This window comes from Accipiter gentilis, chromosome 6 (assembly GCF_929443795.1).
Source record: "Accipiter gentilis chromosome 6, bAccGen1.1, whole genome shotgun sequence".
Classification (NCBI taxonomy): domain Eukaryota; kingdom Metazoa; phylum Chordata; class Aves; order Accipitriformes; family Accipitridae; genus Astur; species Astur gentilis.
Genome location: NC_064885.1, coordinates 43,263,237 through 43,280,845, shown reverse-complemented (window position 1 = coordinate 43,280,845; position 17,609 = coordinate 43,263,237). Strand labels below are relative to the sequence as shown.

Here is a 17,609-nt window from a genome sequence, read left to right as displayed (position 1 = left end):
CCACCCCCCCCACCCCCCCCCCCTCGCCTCGGGTGGGCTGCGATGGGTGGGATGTAGCGGGCTGCTGCATCTGGGCAAAGGCGAACCGATGGATCTCGGTGGTCCTTAGAGACTGGCTGGCGAGCGGATGGTTCTTCGGCCGGCAAGGCTGCCTGTTCAGCAGTTCGTGGTCCAGCGGGTGCTGGAGCCAGCGCTTGCAGCATGCCTGCATTGATTTAAACCCGGCCACCAGAAGCGAGCCTGCATCAAGACAGAGCGGCGGCCGCTGCTGGCGGTTCATCATGAAGGAACGGCTTGATGCCTCTGAAAGCACCTGACTGGATGGATGCTTTTGTCTAAGCAGCGGCAAATATCGCAAGGGGAGAGCTGAGAGCCAGCCGAAACCTGCTCTCGCGATTTGCTTCGTCGAGTTCGGGGCTGCTTTCTACCCGGCATCGCAAGGGACGCAGCCCGGCTCTCCCGGAGACCCCCGCTGCCTCGGCTGCTCCCGTGGGTTCGAGGTCGGCGGGTTTCCTCGTCGGCTTTTGGGACCCAGCCCCGCGCCGCTGGGCAGCCCGCAGCCCGCGTCGGGGCGGCCGGGGGGCTCCGGCCGCGACCCGGAGGGCGACTAGAGGTGTACCGAGGGCGCGATGCAAGTGTCCATCGCCTGCACGGAGCACAACTTGAAGAGTCGAAATGGTGAAGACAGGCTCATCAGCAAGCAGAACACCACTACCCCGAACGTAGTGAATGCAGCCCGGGCGAAATTTCGGACAGTGGCTATTATTGCTCGCAGTTTGGGGACATTTACCCCTCAGCACCACATTTCGTTAAAAGAATCCACCGCAAAGCAAACGGGCATGAAATATAGGTATGGTCACGGTATCGTTCTTTGTTCCGTTGCAGTGTAATAGCTCTTTACTTTGCCTCTAAAGAATTGCCTGCCTGGATGCATCTGATTTTGCAGAGGAGCTCTCGACTAAGGTTATTAATAGATTCTTAAACTTGTGCATAACCGAATAGCATTTGGGTGTTCATGTTCGTGCAGGCATATGTGTTTGTGATTTTATACAAAAACCACTTGCCTGGGTAGATTATATGCAACGTTGTGAATTTACGACACTGGTGTTAAGATGGTTTCTATTAAGTGCTCAGTATAACTTATGTTGGTCCTAATGAGCAGAAAAATCAATTAGCAAAGCGTGCTTGAGGCTGGACAGGGAAAGTTCATTTGCGGTGTGTCGTATGGAGCAAAAAGAAGCGTCTGCCTTGGGTACCATTTCATCATGGTGATCGCTTACTGACTTTTCACCTGCTTCACTTAGTGAAGATGAGATCAAGGCCAATTCCGGGTGAAATGCAGAAAAAAAAAAAATAAAAATCACGGGCATGTTTACAAACTGCTTCATGCATCTAACAGATTTTTGTTCCTCCTAACCCAGGCAGGAAAAATAATGAACGGCTGTGACTTCAGCCTGAAGTGCTTGGTGTGGGCAGCCACAGCTTCTCTGTCATGCCAAACAGGGAGGATTTCTATGACTCTGGCGGTCGGCTTTTGCCTGTTCGGGATGTCCCTTTCAGCAGCGTGGGCCGAGGATGCAGTTTTGCGTGGTTTTACGGTCCTTGGGACTGGTGCAAAGCCAGGCTGGCTTTAGCACCGTTACCCAAAATTCAAGCGTGCGGGCAGCTCAGCGCAGGGCTTGGTTTAGGCGATCCTGTAGTTCTGAAAATTTCGATATTAACTCTCCAGGAACTGCATAGATGGGACGTATGGGAGCAGAGCGAACGGGATGCTCAGATGTAATTTGCTGTGAGTTGCTCGAACGGTTGATAAATCACACGGAGGCTTTGCCCAAGTGGAAGCCCGGCCTTGCTGGCTGCTTCTTTCTGCCGCTCAGCTGTGACCAACTTTTCTCAAGGAGCGTTGCGCACTCCGGCACGGTGTCGGCAGCAGAAGAGGTCCGGGCGATGCTCCCGCCGTGAGGGCAGAAATGCCGATTAATATCTCCCGGAGGCAGGTCCCAGCCGGACGGGGTGCTGGGGGCTGGCGGGGCAGGGTCAGTGCTCCGGGGGGGTTCTGGGAGGGCGGCAGTCCTGGCTCCCGGGTGTTGCGGGCAGGGTGGTATTTGGGGGATGGCAGCGGGTCCTGCCCCAAGAGAGGCAACTCTCAAAATCAGTATAACTTGTCCTTTCGGCAGATGCCCACAGACAGGGGCCGGCGGAGCGGTGCCCCCCGGGAGCTCCCCGTGAGCCCTGTCCCCTCCTGCAGCCCTGTCCCAGCCGTTGCACCTCCCTGCCTCGGTTTCCCCGGTAAGCGCATCTGTGGGAGATGTGGCTTCGATCATGTCGTTCCGAGACACGATCTGTTACCAAGTCATGGCTTCTGCTCGTTAGGTTTATGGACACCGTGTACTAATTGTCAGCAGTTATCTCTGTTGATTTCCCGCGGGCTCCCGGCGCTATCAGTGTACCGACACGCCGGGTAATTGCAATTCTTTGCTGCCCACATGACACCAACGCTCCTGCAGCCTCCAAAGTTGGGCCTTTGAATCCTCTCTGGCTCATTTCTAGATAAGGTTTCAATACCGAGGGCTGAATTCTCCCGCTGGTGTTCCACACAGCCCTGATGGCTCCCCCGGCTTTGGCTGCCCGAGACCTGGGGAATTGCATCAAGAATAGCATCTCGTTGGTGACAAGGCTGATGTTTTATCTTTATGACTAATCCCTGTTTCTGCTCCCAAATCTCTCCGTATCTAGAGCTGATTTCTTCCCCAAGAGGAGAAGCAAAGGGGAATTTGGAGGAAGAGCTGACTAAACCTCCAGGCTCAGCTGCGATGCTGCTGAATTGAGATAACCTTCAGTTAGGGAAGACGCCTACCAACAGCGATGGGGCCGATATTTCGTGTTCATCTCTGGGGTTGGTTCCTCAGTCCGAGGGAAATCCAGCACCCGGAGAAGCCAAAGGCTTTTCCCAACGGCTGCAACAATAATCCTATAAAGCCCTCAGCTCCCTTACACTTGGAGCTGAAGTCCTTCCCAATTCATTTTCTGCTTGAATTGTGTCCCTGATGCCAAGCTATACAGCGTGTGCCGCTTAAAACTACGTGCTGGCTAAGCTGCCCCTCGTTTTACGCTAAAAATACCGACACCCGCTTCCCCCCCTTAGACCCCAAGGGATGCTGCCGCCCCGCTGGCAGGGCTGCCCCGCGGCTCCGCATCGCTCCCGAGATGCTTCCCGACCCCGGCACTGCCTCCCCCGGCTGCCAGGCACTCCTGATGCCAGTGGGATTATGTAAAAGGGAGAGACGGCGACTACGCCTGTGACAGGGGTGGGGGCGGGAGAAGAGCCAGCTCGGGGGCTTTTCATCAAATGACAGGTTTCTGGACCCGTTCCAGCTGGGAGACCGTATAGGAATATAAAAGACAAAGTTTACGGGAATAAATGCGTTCATCGGGGAACATCTGCAAATATTAGGACTCAGGTGCGTCCCCCCGGCGTTCGCGTGAGCAAAGCTCTGCTTTGCATTTCCTAAATCTTGTTTTGCATCCTCCCTGTCAGACTGTGGCATCAGCCGGACGGGACGTCCCCAGACATCACCTCTGCTGTCACCGCCGGGGACAGCCTCAGCTGCCTCCTGCCTGCAGAAGGCGAACGGGGAGAGGGGCTGTTCCCTTTTATCCTCTTTAATGCTCCAGTTCAGTCCCACCGGTGAGCCTGCCCAGAGGCTCGGGGAGAATATTTGGGATCACTTCAAGTCTTTCCTTGAAAATGATGTAGTTGCAGCGCTCGGCTTGGAAAATTGCAATCTGCCGCACCGCTGCTGAAAACAAAGGAGGTATTTTCGCATCCCTCCGATGCGCAGCATGGGAGGAGGGCTGGCAGGCTGGGTCTTCACCTGCTTTGGACCATCAGAAGGTCACAGCCTGGGTTCTTCTCCCTCCTAATTCGCCGCACTTTTTTCAAATTCATCGTCAGCCCAATTCAAGCTGTCGGTAAAGTGGATCCAGCCCCGATCCTGGTGCGCAGGGCTCGTTGGGATGTGCCACAGCTACCGCAGAGAACAACTTCTTCTCAAACTGAGACTTGTACCAGCCTTCCCTCGGCAGCCCTACCGTCACGTTCGCAGCAGGGCAAAGCCTCTCTCCGGAGCATCCCGGCTCCCCGCCAGCCTGGTCCGTGCCCAGGACGTGGCAGGGAGCTGGGCGGCATGGGGCTCGGGGCTCAGCTCCCGCTCCAGCCGCTCTGCTGCCGATTCGGGGCCGTCAGCAGTTCAAAAATAGCTCTTTAGGAGAGCTCTGCCCGCGCATGGGCACGAGGGACCCAATTTACGAAGCTCATCTATCTATTTGTGTTCATAAATAATTGATGGCGGCAGCTTTGACCATTAACTCCGGTGCGAGCCTAAACAAAAAAATTTTAACTGCAAAGGCAAGCTGGTGGAGTCAATACTCTGTGCCCACCCTGCGGCCGCTGCAGAGCCTGGGGCGAGGTACGGAGAGGCCGGGCACCGTTCCCCGGAGGGGAAACCCGATGTGGGATGCCCAGCTCCGTCTCACGAGCCACCCGTGGCCACCATGCCCATGCCACCGCACTGTTGCATTTTGCAAGGTCTAGAGCAGCTTTAGCAACCAAAAACCTTCCCCGGCCACCCGGGAGTTGCCGAGCTCTCGCCGGTGCCGGTGCTGTGGTACTCAGCTACCTGCTCAGCACCCGGCCGCTGCTCCGGAGGGCAAAGCACCGGCACGAACCCGAATGAAGACGAAGGGTCTGGAGGAGACCAAGCTGGCCGGAGACGTGGTGCTGCTGCCTGTCCGCTCCCTTCTCCCGCAGCAATGGGTACGTCTCGAAATCATGGGTGCCCGCGCTTGCGGCGAGCCCGGTGCAGGGTGGCCTCGTCAATCCTTTTCTTACTGGGGAGTATTTTCTGGCTCGCTGCCTGGGTGCTGCTGCTTGCCAGGCTGCAGGCTGTGGGACCTTCCAGTGTCCCCAGTGACACCGAGCCAGTGCCCTGGCCACATTCCAGCGGAGGTCATCACATCCTGCCGGCTAAAAATTCATCAGCAGTTTGAAGGCATTTTTCTTCACTCTGTGCCTGAAATAGTGGCTTTTTGTCGAAGCGCATTAATAAAGAGCTGCTAATGCATCGCATCGCAGCGGTGGGTGTGTTTCTCCAGTGGCTCCGGTGGGACGTCTCTCTTCCCCCCCCCCGGGAAAGGCGGCCGCGGGCTTGACTTAGCCAGGGTCAGAGCAGCGCTCCCTTGTCTCTGCACACCAATTACAGACATGGAAAAGCACAATAAATATGCTATGGCACAAAATGTTCCTCATCCCACTTTTCTGCCTAAATAAATATCCGCTGGCAAACATAATTAAGGTATATAACAAGTATAAAACTCCCAATCCTATGGTTAACTCAAACCTTTCCAGTGTTGTGGGCTGGCAGGTCCCAGCCCGGAGGGGAGCGATGCTCTGGAGCTCCTTCCCTCCCTGGGTCATCCAGCGGGGGAGAAGAGCAAACCTGCTCCTGGAAAACGTCCCGCAGCCGTTCCTCCTCCCGGGAGAAGTTCCCAGCGCAGCTGCTGAGCGCTTGCAGAGGAGGAGGAACCGCTGCCTGGGGGGCACGGAGCCCTGCAAAGCCCCAGAGCCGTGTCTGAGACGTGGGATTACCATCAGGAAAATGACTTTTGCCTCGGTGGCCGCCGGCGGTTTCTTCCACTCCTTTGAATATACCCCGGGTGACCCGTGGGCTAGAAGCAAAAATTGCAGTGCTTTAATTTAAGTGCAAATTTCTTATGTAGAAGCGTGGTATTAGTAACGCTAGAATTGCATCGTAAGGCACGTTTTGTATGCAGATCCCGTGCACCGTCCCTGGCTGTACAGGCGGTGTAAGAGTGGGCTTACAGGAGTCAGAAGCAAACTTCCAGCCTGGCAGGTTTGGAAAAGCACACGGGTCAGTTTGGGCTGCAAAATTTATTTGGAAACAGAAGATAAAGCTCTTGCGCTTTTTAAGATGTCTAAGCAAAAGCAGGTATTTCTTTGCAGTATTTCAGGACTTGTGTCTTCTTTTTCCGTGCGTCATACTACAAGCATTAACCGTAGTAACTACGTCATATATTTAGGAATCCAGGGTTTATTTAAGTCTTGCTGCAATTACAAGCAGTTTTAAGCACTCATGTGCAAATGGCACAATTATTTGGATATAAAATTACATATTATTTCAGTAGCTCTCCACGTCAGGTTGATTTTTATGGCTCATCATCTGATCTTCATTTTATTGTGTAAATTAAGACTAATCCAGTGAACAGAATGGATTTACACTGAATTCACAATGTTTTTCCCCCCAGGACGGTAGCTTGTAATGGCTAGAAAGAAGGCAGGAATAACTCAAAGAAGGAGAAAAAGGAACCAGTTGAGTAAACAAAAACTGTGCTGGTTTGTGCTGCTTTCAGATTCCTACTGGCTCTCCAGCAGTTTGTAGCTGCTAAGTAAGGCTGTGGGTTCAGCGTGGTCCGGATTTTTCTCGTCGCATTACATTGATGCAAAAGCCGTGTTTAACATTGCAATGTTAAAACCGACAGTTTGCTGTGCAAACTCTAAAAATATGGTAGTGCACGGAGTTTGTCAAAGGTATACTCACTCCCCGGCTTTCCTGTCTTCAGTAAATGAAGACTTTGCAGATGGCTGGGCTGAGTGTAAGCACTGAAAATGTATCTCCTCTTCCAGGTTGCAGATAGAGAAAAGTCATCTTTTTTTTTTTTTTTTTTTTTTTTTTTTTTTTTTGGAAGTAGACTACAAGGCTGGTGCCAGCCCGGCTGAGCGGAGGCCAGCGTGGCTGCTGCCCGTCTCTCCGCGCGTGGCTTTGCGGCCGGAGGAGCGATGCCGCAGGCTCTGCCCCGCTCCCCCGCTGCAGCGAAGGGATTTCTTCTGCTCGGGGTTTCTCCTTCTCTCCCCTCTTTCCCCCAGAGGCCCAACCAGGCCAACAACCTCCTATATCAACTTTAGTTAAGTGAAAAATGGATTTTTCCAAGGGTTCAAATATTCTTTGTAAAAACGTTCCTCATTTATCAGGGACTTTGGAAACATCTGTTCACCAGCTGAATTATATATCCTCCAGTGCGGTCTAGCTCAGGGAGAAACACGCAACCGGCCGGAGCGGTGCTGGCTCGTGCGTTAGCGCAGAGGGGCGACTGTTACGCAGAGGACGGGTGTCAGCATTTGACATCACCTCTGCCCAGCTGTGTCCTGATAGTTCCCACTTCCCCAGCGAGCCTGGCATGCCAGCTCTTCCTCATCCCCCAGCGCGGTGTCCTGGACCCCACGGAGCAAGGTCTGGGGACGCTGGATTGCCTGTCCCGGTGTCTGTGTCCCACTGGGGACAGGCTCGCTGTCCTGTGGGGCTGGTGGCACTGGGAGGCACTGGGGGGGGCACAGCAACAAGCCAGGGCTTGGTCTGCCGTCGATTCCCACCCCCCTATTTTAATCCCAAGAGAGAGCGATGAGCTAAGGAGAACAAGATTGAATTCAAGGACAAACGGTGTTTTAAAGAGCACGCTTCTCATGTCGGGTTGGTTAAGCAGAAGCAAAATGATGGTATTTTAAGGAAGCTTTTAAATAATGCAACCGTATCCCGGTGATGAGCTGCACAGCCTCTTGGAGCTCGCCAGCGGCCGAGCCGTGCAGGGCACGGGGCAGCGGTGCAAGGGCAGGGGAGCAGCCCGTCCCCGTCACCGGTGGGTGGCTGTCACGGCACTGCTGCTCCCCGTGCCACCCGCGCCGGGGGTCCACTCTGCCGGGACGGTGGTGGCTGGTGGCTGTCGTCCCCCTCCCCGGCACGAGGCAGCGTGGGGCATCTCCCCGGCTCGCGGCGGTGGACCGACCGACCGGCTGCTAAAACACCCTGCTCCGCTCTGCTCGTCCCCAACCATTCCCCGCAGCGTGATATCGTCCATTTAAAATCTGCATGACAACGTTAATCTAATGCTTAAATGGATGGAAGAAAGGATGTAATGCAGAAACACTGCTAATTTAATTACTTGTGAAGTGCACAGTTTAAGATATTTAAAATGTATTATTTTAGCATGGCTGCTTTGGCAAAATCCAATTTGAATTTTGAGCACGCTTATTTTTATTTTAGACTAACATTATAAACTGCCATCTGTAGAACGCATTTGTTAAGAAATTAATTCTCGGTAAGGAAAAGAAAACGCTCTGCGTGAGACACGGTGTGAGCCCAGAGGTTAAAGCTGGGGTGACCATTTCCCTGCTACACGTCAGCAGACATCTCCCCTTCGCCTGGGGTTCGGCGTGAGCTGAGCGCTGTGACGGAGAGGGACGGCTCCTGCTCCAGCAAAACCTCCGTGCACCTCAGTAGCTGGAAAATAGCCAACAAACCAAGGTCTGGTGGCAGGTGGGGGGGGGGGGTAGATACCCGATGTAAAGTCGGTGGATGGATCTTCCTAACGCAAAGAGGGATTCGGCTCCCGTGTCCCTTATCCCCGTTCTTCGGGGTGGTCCAGGCGATGCTTCCCATCACTCTGCAGGAGTGAGAGCAGTGTTTGGCGGGACCCTCTGGAGGGGCTTGAAGGTGTTAGCTCCTGAATAAACCCCTTTTAGAAGTCGACCCGAAGCTGCTCTCCACCCGTGTCCTCCGCTGGACACCCCTCCGGAGGCGGCAGAGAGGATGAAGGAATACAGCAGTCCCCGTGAGAGCGTGGCGGCCCTGGGCGTGTGGGAGGGATCGCAGGTTTTTGGGGCAGGCTGTGGCCTGTCTGCCGTGTGCCGGGGTCTCTCCGGGTGGCTGGTGGGACGCCCAGCACCGCCGTCCCGCAGCGATGCCCTCCCACCGCCCCCGGCCAGTCGCTGCCACCGCAGCATCCCCCGCGGGAGACGCGGCATCGCCCCTTTGGCAAACCGAGGCTTGCTCCTCGTGGTAATCCGAATGTATTAGAAATGTTTCTCAAACTATTTTTGTAGCGCTATAAAACCTCCTGGTAGGTGGGTGGGAGCGGGGAGCAGCGCCTGGTGTCCCAGATGCCGTGGCCGGGTGCTCGGTCAGGGCTCTGCAGGCACCGCGCTGACGAGTTTTGGGAGCTGTTTTCCATCAAAGCTCTGCTGGGAGAACAAACAGAAATAATCAATGGGACACAGGGCTTGAGGAGCAGGAGAAGCAGTAAGCTTATTGAAAAATCAGGTGCCGAAGGTCCTGGAGGCCCTTTGTACGTGGCAGCCCAACGAGGTCCTGGCGCCTTGCCGCTAGCAGCCCCCAAAGAGGAAAGCTGGTGCGCGTTTGATGCCCGGTTTTTGCTTATAGCGTGCAAGAGCGGTGTGAGAGTCTGTCGCAGGGCCTGCCAGCGGCTTCGGTTCAGCTGGATGCAACGCGTCTGGAGAACCTCAGATTCAATAAAGGAGATGGCCTCCTTGCACAGAAAGGGCGCGGGAGAGACGAGAGCGGGGCTGAGGCTGTCAGGATTCCCTCCGCGTACACCCAGCCGGCACGCTGCTCGGGAAGGGGTCGCGTAAGTCATCATAAAAGATGTGCCTTGTATTGTAAGCAAGCTGCTAGAGAAATATTTTGGGTACGAAGTTATAAAACTTTTATGGCATACCTGTATTTTCCTGTTGGCATTACATTTGCCAGAAAAAACTGGCTGGTCACAGCCTCAGGTGCACTGGCAGCGAAACTGTGCTGCAAGCGATTTCTGAAGTACTTAAAATCTGTCAAAAATGTCCTTTCTCTCTGAAAGGGCAAAAGTCCCGCACAGTAATTAAAACAAAAAAATCCAGTTATTTGTCACAGTGGTCTCCCTGCCTCAGCCTGCTTATTTTTAGAATAGTTCATGCAAATAGCTTTTACCTGAATATTTATGCAAGAATAAATTGCCCCTCCAAAATGAAAGGCTCCCCTTCCCAGGCCGACCCCGCTGCGGATGCTCCTGGCTGCAGTTGGGGCAGACCTGCTTACGGCTGTGCTGAGCACCCAGCCTTTGTCCGGGGCTGCTCAGATTCCTTCCCCTTCGTTAGTCTTGTGATTTTGCCAGAACTGGCCTCTCCTGCCTGTGGAGAAAACATGTGTTTTCCAGTTTCAGGTTATTCAATCACTTCAGCTTAATGAGTAATACTTTCCAAGGTGGGTCAAGGGATGGGGAAGGAAAAACCAGTGACGGGCTTTTAAATTTTTTATTTTGCCTCTTTCAGTCTGAAGTAGTATTGAAATGAGAGAAAATGGCATCTATTATTTACAACCCTATGGGACGTGTTGACTAGCGACAGTATGGTCAGCACCCTACGCACGCGAAGGGTTTGCTTACTAATTTCCTACACGTATAAAGTGGAATCGCTGTGGTCAGTGTAACAGGGTTAGGCACGTGTTCCAGGTTTGCTGGGTCTTTGTCCAGCCCTCTGAGATCTGTAGCCCCCCGGGGTTGGGTACCGCTGCGGGGTGATGGGGAAGCTGTGGATTAGCCCGTGCACAGGTGGGATGGAGAGCTCCCTGGTCCTCTCTTATTTCTGGAAATGACTTGATTCATTCAAATCCTTTAGGAACTGCAAGATTTAAAAATTTTTTTTTACAAGGATGCACTTTAAAAGCATCCCCGCAGAATGACAAATACCTTTTCCTTCCCTCTCTTTCACCCTTGAGTCCAACGGCTGCCGAAACACGGTGGGGGCAGGAGAGCCGTGGGCTGCGCACCGTTCCAGGATGCGGTTGCTGGAATCAGGGCCCCCCCGGCGGATTTATTCCCCTGGGAACACCAGTACCAGCTCTGCCCCAGCTCCGGCATCCCCACCCAGCGCTCCCCATTGGGGCAGATCTGGGAATAGAGATGCCGTCGCAGCAAACTCTCCCCAACCGTTTCTGTCCCGGCTGCGGGCTAGAGACCACCCGGGCAGCCCGTGCCCGGCGGATCCGCTCCGGTGCCGGCACCCAGCCGCCCGGCAGACCGGCTTTTGGCCGGGCTCGCTGGGAGCGAGGGAGTGGGCAAGAGCATCGCATACGGGAGCCTCATTGATGGCACGGATCCCACGCGGGGAGGCTGAGCACGCCGGCACGTCTGCCAGAGCCACGCGCGGCAGCCCCTGCGCTTGGCTGCGGCCCATCTATTTTCCCTTATCTACATTTTAATGCGTCATCTGCAACTTTTCTGAGGATGCAGCCAAAAAAAAAAGAAGAAAAAAAAAAAAAATTCTGGGGAATTTCAGCTGAAGCGACCACCTACGCACCCGGTGGCCCTACGAGTACGGGAGATGAGTTGGAAAGCGTGAAGGCAGCCAAGAAACGGGGGCCAGATGCCATTTAGGCACCCGCCTGTCCCCTCGCGCCGTCCGCGCCTGGGCTGGCTGCCCCTCCTGCCGCCGAGCCGGGGTTCCCATCGCCCAGGACCCTCCTCCTGGCTTCGCTGCTGTTGTTTTTCAGCCGATCGATACTGTCCTGGTTTGCCTCTACAGCTATTCCACTCGTAGCAGGTTTTTTTCCTATTTTGCATCATTAACCTAATACTTAACATCAGTGCTGCAGCGGTGGGGACAGTCACCAGCTGCCCCAAAACCTGTTTTACTGCGGGGGGACCACAGGGCAGGGTGGACTTCCCACTTGAATTAAGGTGAAAAAAGTTCCCTTTAGAAATGGGGAATACTTCTGAGGGACAAGCAGGAAGGTAGTTTATATTAGAGTAAGGAAAGATACTCGGAAGGACTTGGGTTAAAAAGCACCGTTCTTGCTTTCCAAGGACTAAGGTTTTAAAGCCCATCCTGTAATAAGCCATTTTCTAGGTGAAATGTGATGTTGACCTGACAGGCGGTTGAAAACATCAACCGAAAGCAGCAGAAGTGGCTGGTGAGGCGGCGTGCCGATTTTTGTAGCGTTACCCAAAATGAAGCGGGGTGCAGTGATTTGTATCTGCCCGTAACCAAAGCTTGCCCAGGACGTGCAGGTGTTCCAGTGGCACACAGACCTCCCTCACTTCGTTATCTCTGCACACGTAAACGGGTTTAAAATACATAAAACAGCGGAAAGCTGCGATTCTGCATCACTGCAATTACTGCTAATACGGGCGGTAATTTAGTGGAAACTGCTGTGCGTGTTGTGAAGTGTTTTGTTCTCAAAATGGGAGACAGAAACCATTATTTTTCTCTCTTCCCACCCACATCACTTAGAGACAACCTCCTGCCATCGGAGCTTGCTAGAGGGGCAGCTCTTGATTGTCTAAAATCTGCAGGTCTTTTTGAGCTGATGAAGTAAAAGGAAATCCAACTTTAAAAGCAGGAAACCACCCGAGTTAATTAAAGAGGAGAATTAACACCTCCATATTGCCTCACCCTCGGTTCACATCAAGACTAAGCCGCACTGGGGGCTGTGGCAGCCCAGTGAATCATGACAAATAACATTTACATGGCTCTGAGACGTTAGGAAGAGCTGAGCATCTTCCCCTGGGGAGGCAGGGAGCTGGGGAGCCTGAGCAGATGCCGACGGGTCACTCTGGAAACTTGTGAGGAGATGCGGAGTCGGCGTCTTTTCCCAGAGCAGAATATACGGAGCGTCCTTGCTCGGCCCGAGCTGTGGCGTATCCACGCTGCTCTCTGGTTCGGCATCGCCAGGCTAAGGAGATGTCCCCGCGCGTGTCTTGGCAGAAGTTCAGAGGAGCAAAAGCCCTGAAGACGTGGTCGGTGCTGGAGGCGTAGGTCTTACCAACGGCACGGCTCCGGGAGAAAAGCCGCCCCGCACTTGGACAGTTTTGCACCAGGAAGGCTCGGGAAAGGCTCGGTGGTGGCGGAGGGGAGAGCTCGACCGGGCAGGAGGGGGGTGACCCCTCTCTTGCCCCGTCCCACCAGTTTGCACGGGGCTCCCCGCGTCCTGGGGACCCCCACAGCCGTTGTCCCACCCCACCTCACTGGGTACGAGCGGGGAAATTCGGGGAGCCCCGAATGGGAGCCCCTTGCTGCCCATTTTAATGCAGGGGATGGGGTGTGGGTCTGCGATCACCACCAGCTCCCTCGGCTCAGGGGGTGCAGGGGGGCTCCCTCCGGCATTTGATGGGGAGAGAGAAGCGGGGTGTAATAAGGAGGGTTCGTTAACGTGGGAAGCAGCCGAACCGGGGAGGGTTTTGTACGATACGAAGCAAGCAGAAGCATTAAGGACAAGCACGGCTCCGAAGCCTGGGATTACACTTTGTTGTTCCCCGCTCTGCAGGTCACGGGCGAAGGACGTTGGATGTGCTGCAGCGGGAGAGGGCAATTGGAAAGGGTCTCTACTTTCATCAGGTTTTTGTTATTACTTGAAACAGCCTCTTTTTTTTCAGGGAACAAATTACATATTTTGTTCATTTTCTGCGCAGAACAGAACGGGTCTGGAGCACTAATGGGGATGTTTCTAAGCAACGTTGTTTTCCCACCGCCAGCTTCAGGAACAGTGACTTTTTTTTTTTTTTTTTTTAACATTTTTGTAGCAATAAGCCAAACTATCTGCAGTTTATATGCAGGAAAACAGTGTCACGGTTCCCCCAGTTTTGCTTAATCGGATACTTGGGGGGCTGTACCACCGCCTTGGGGCTCTCCCCAACACCCACGAGGGTGCGTGCAGTCGTGCGAGGGGGCTGCGCCGTGCTCGGGGTACCCCGACCCCTCCTTTCTGTAGCGGAGGTGGAGGACATCCATCCATCCATCCACCTGTGTGCAGGTCTCTGCACCTGAAGACGCCGATGCCTTTCCCAATTCCCTCTGCTCCATTCAAAGCCCCTCTCTCCCGTCCCGCCTCCTCCTTCCCCCCACCCCATCTATTGCTCTCTGCATGGGTTTTTTTTGCACGCCGGAATACTTCGAAATGCCTGGGGAGCGCCGGATTTTGCCTCCCCCGCACGCCTCCCTCGCGCCGAGGCTGTCGCCGTGGCCGTGGGCACCGCGGCGTGGGCACCGGGAGCCGGAGGTGCCCCGCACCGGGGGGCGAGCGATGCCCCCGCCAACGCGGGACCCCAACCCGCTCTCCCTGGCAGCCCCCGGGGGCTTGTGAAACGGGGTCCTGGAGGGGCACCGGCCACCGGGGCGGCTGTGGGAGGATGGACCCGCGCAGGATCCGTCCCCTCGGTTTTGCATTTTTCGCAGAGGTTGGCTTCTGTGGGCAAAACCACCAACACAGGGCAATTAAACTGGGGCTGGAACAAGCGAAAAGCAGCATTAGCTGGTTTTTGTAGAGCTCTTCTAAGCCTGATGATTCTTCTGTGGGTGTGGAGTCGAAAATGTTTTAGTCATTGTATGTGTTATTGCAGAGATTTTATTTCAAACTTATGGTTTTCCTTAGAAAAACCTCTCACTCTCATTTCTGATAGATAGATAAAGGATGGATAGACAGACAGATAGATGGATATACAGACAGACGGATAGACAGGCAGATAGGATGGTTAGGCTGATCCCATTGTACAGATGAGACTATTGGAAGTAGATAAGCTTAAATCGGGGTTTGCTCAGCGCACCTCAGACTGAAGCAAAGCTGCTCGGCTTCCAAGCAGCCCAACCATCACTTACTGCTTTAAAATCTTAAACTCTTTGGTTTTAGCCTCCACCAAACACCAGGCTGTTTTGGAGATATTTCCAGGCCGGCCAGACACAGGGTTGGGGGGACCCAGAGCTGGTCCAGGCTGGAATCCTGGCTGGGATCAGCTTCGCTAAAGCACGACGCAGCCGGTAAGCTCAGCCTGGTGTCGGACACCGGGTGAAGTTTACCCCGTACGTGGAGGCAGATGGTTCTGGATTGAACAGGAGGCACATCCCCTTCTGCAAACCAACGGGGACCCGGTGGGGTTACGGAGACCAGTACAGGTTTAGATGGTGTGGCATCCCTGCCCGGCACCGGGAAGGGAAGATTTGGGCTGATTTGGGTGTGCGTTAATGGAAGTGACCAAACCCAAACTCTCCCCCCTCCAAACAACGAAGGGCAGCAGCAAAACAAATCTCCCACCTGGACAACCAGGATGTATTTTCTTATAATTGCTTCGTCCCTTAAGGATAGGAGGAACCACTTGTAGGTTAATGAGCTGATTAAGCAGCACAGGTGGCTCAGACCATAAATCCCTGCTGGTGGGTGCTGGCTCAGCTGGCTGGGTCCCCATGCGGGGGGCTTGTGATGGGGCTCAAGCTGCTGCTCCTCCTTTTCTTTTCCAGCTGTGTGCGCGATGGGAAGCATCTGGTCCTCGGGTGGCGCTGCGTGTGCTGGAAGATTAATGGTGAAGGTTGTTTTAAAGGGAATTACTCTTTCCTGCTGCTCGGTGAAGTGCAAGGGGAAACGGGTTTGCTCCGTGCAAACCAGGGCTGGGTGCTGGGGTAGGTGGTCTCTCCTGTTGGGGTACCTGGGGAGCTGGGTCTCTGTGGTTTCCGTCCCCCCTTGCTGGATGCGGCTTCGGAGGGATCACTGCCGGGGTGATGGGGTGCTCGGTGCTGCCTTCAGTGCTGCAGCGTTCGCCGCCATTGATGGGCTCTCTTACTGACTCCCCTACACTGGAATTAATTAAAAGTGAATAATTACAATCACTTTCTGCCCTGTGCCACAGGAGACAAATACCACTCCTGCCATATGGCACGGGCTGCTTTGTAGACACGTTTTCTCCCCTGTCTTCTCCCCCTTTTCTTTTAATTATAGAGGCTGTCAGCTCTGAAAATTCTCCAGACCCAACCGGGTGCCGGCAGACCCGGCCACGGCTCTCGGCGATGCTTCGCCGCTGGGGACGGGAGCCCTGCCGGCGGTGTGGGAGGATGTGGGCGTCCGTGCGTGGGTTTGGGGTGGTCCCTTCTACCCCAATGCCAGTGGGAACTACCTGGCACCCATGCAAATATGGGGCTTCAAACGCAGGAGATGAGTCAGGCGCTTAATTAAAGCCCCCTCCTGCAGCCGGCTGGGTGCATGGAGCCCGGTTTGGGGGAGACCGAGGTGCTGGGCCATGAAATGGGGACCATCCCCTCTGCCGACACCCAGGCACCTTGCTGGAAGGGTGCGAGCTCTGGGGGTGTCGCAAGGGGTGCAGGGCTGTGCCGGTATGCGTTGTCTTAGCAGTGCCTAGTCATAAAAATGTCACTGTGGTGGGTTGTTGGTTGTTTGTGTTTTTTTTTTTTTTTTTACCAAATCCTCTCTCTGAATACCTTCTGCCAGAGCCAAGCCTCGTCAGCCCCGCCGCTCTCCGGCTTTCCTCTCATTTCTCGTGGCTCCCCAGGATGCCCGTGCCCGCTCCCCCTGGGAGCTCTCTCTCTGCTCCAGACTCATCCCACCCTCTCCCTGTTCACGTCCCTCCTAAAACTCGCCTCTTCCCTGGCCCTGACAGCGAGACTTTGCTGCAAGGACAGCCGGCTCGGCTTTGCGACGCTGCCCGTAACCCGGCTCAGAAAAGCAGGCAGGAGGGCACGGTGCAGGGCTGCGCGGGTCTCGCTGCCTGTGAAATATATATACATAAACGATATATTCCTTTTGGTCTTGTTCAGCTCAGACTGCGCTGTCAGCACTCACCCTTCCGAGGCAATAATTCAACTAAAAGTTCCCAGAAAAGCCATTAGAGATGGGTGAGCGCGAGAGGCAAATTGAGGACCGAGGAGTTTTTCAGGTCTTTTGCAATCCTCGCTGCTGTACCATGTTAAATGAGGTTTAGGCGGGGGCTAGGCTGGGCACCGCTGGTTTAAGGCAAGGACTGTGTGCTTCTCATCTACATGCAATTTTACTTGAAAAGGTTTTCCTCAGCGTGGTGAGGTGAGCCCTTAATGACCATGGGGTTATAATTGGCCACCCCCCACATGCCCTGTGAGTTAATTGGGACACCAGCGTCATAGGGAAAGACAGGGGTTTTTTTCAGCAAGAAATGGCTTAGTATTACTTGAAAAACTGGCTTAAGCAGAGGAGGTCTGGAAGAGGCTTGCAAATAGCTCTTCCAGTGAAAAGACTTTCCTAATGGGACAATGGAGGGGAATTGAGGGAATAAAAAGCTTTGGTTAAATACTGCAGAAACTCCCTATATGCAGATTTACATTGATGAAAAATGAATTTTAAAGTAATTTCTAGTGATAGCCATGCGTGCCCTGGAGCACTGCTGCTGTATGGGGTGGTTAGGGAGATTGCAAGGTAGCTTGAATAAGGCTCTTAAAAGCAAAACTGGCAAATAGGGGAAAATTTTTCAGCTGACTTCTAAGTCTTCTTTCTTTGTCATTACAGAAATGATTTCAGACTTCCAGGTAGCCAGCAATGCTCTAGGATGTTACTTCCATCAAATATCCTTCCTGAGAAGGAGTTAAATGGGTTTAGAATTGCTGCACAGTCAAATCATTCTCACTTTTCGTTGCCAAATATTCATCTCAATTTTAAACCTTTGGCTCTTGTCTTTTTAACCAAAATTAGTGTTTCAGACACAATCTAATCTTCCTACACGGCCACATTACAAGGAAAAATCCTCTGGGAATGGATTTCACCCTCCTCCGCTCCTGAGGCTCTTGAAAAACTGTAAATTTTTTCCCCTGCCTTTTTACTGTCAGGCTTTATCCCAGATGCCTCTCGCTGCTCTCATCACCCCTCTGTATTTCTGCAGAACGCGCAAGTCCCCTCTCTTCCCTTTGTGTCGGTTTTTGACTTCCTGATGCTGAACCAAAGAGCTCTTGAAGTTAAAAG

At 53.8% G+C, this 17,609-nt stretch overlaps 1 protein-coding gene across 4 annotated transcripts in view; it reads left to right on the top strand.

Moving 5' to 3' along the window:
- KCNAB1 (potassium voltage-gated channel subfamily A regulatory beta subunit 1) overlaps positions 1-17,609 on the top strand; it is a 72,401-nt gene that overhangs the window by 22,284 nt on the left and 32,508 nt on the right. The window contains exons 1-2 of one of the 4 annotated variants that reach the window (XM_049802654.1): positions 15,162-15,289; positions 15,606-15,720. The exons of 1 other annotated variant lie outside the window; for it this stretch is intronic. In XM_049802654.1, coding sequence (XP_049658611.1) covers positions 15,190-15,289; positions 15,606-15,720 — 215 coding nt within the window. In that variant the 5' untranslated portion in view covers positions 15,162-15,189. Of the gene's footprint in view, positions 1-61; positions 851-15,161; positions 15,290-15,605; positions 15,721-17,609 lie in introns of those variants that run through there. 2 more of the 4 variants (XM_049802655.1, XM_049802653.1) reach the window with 2 other exon arrangements.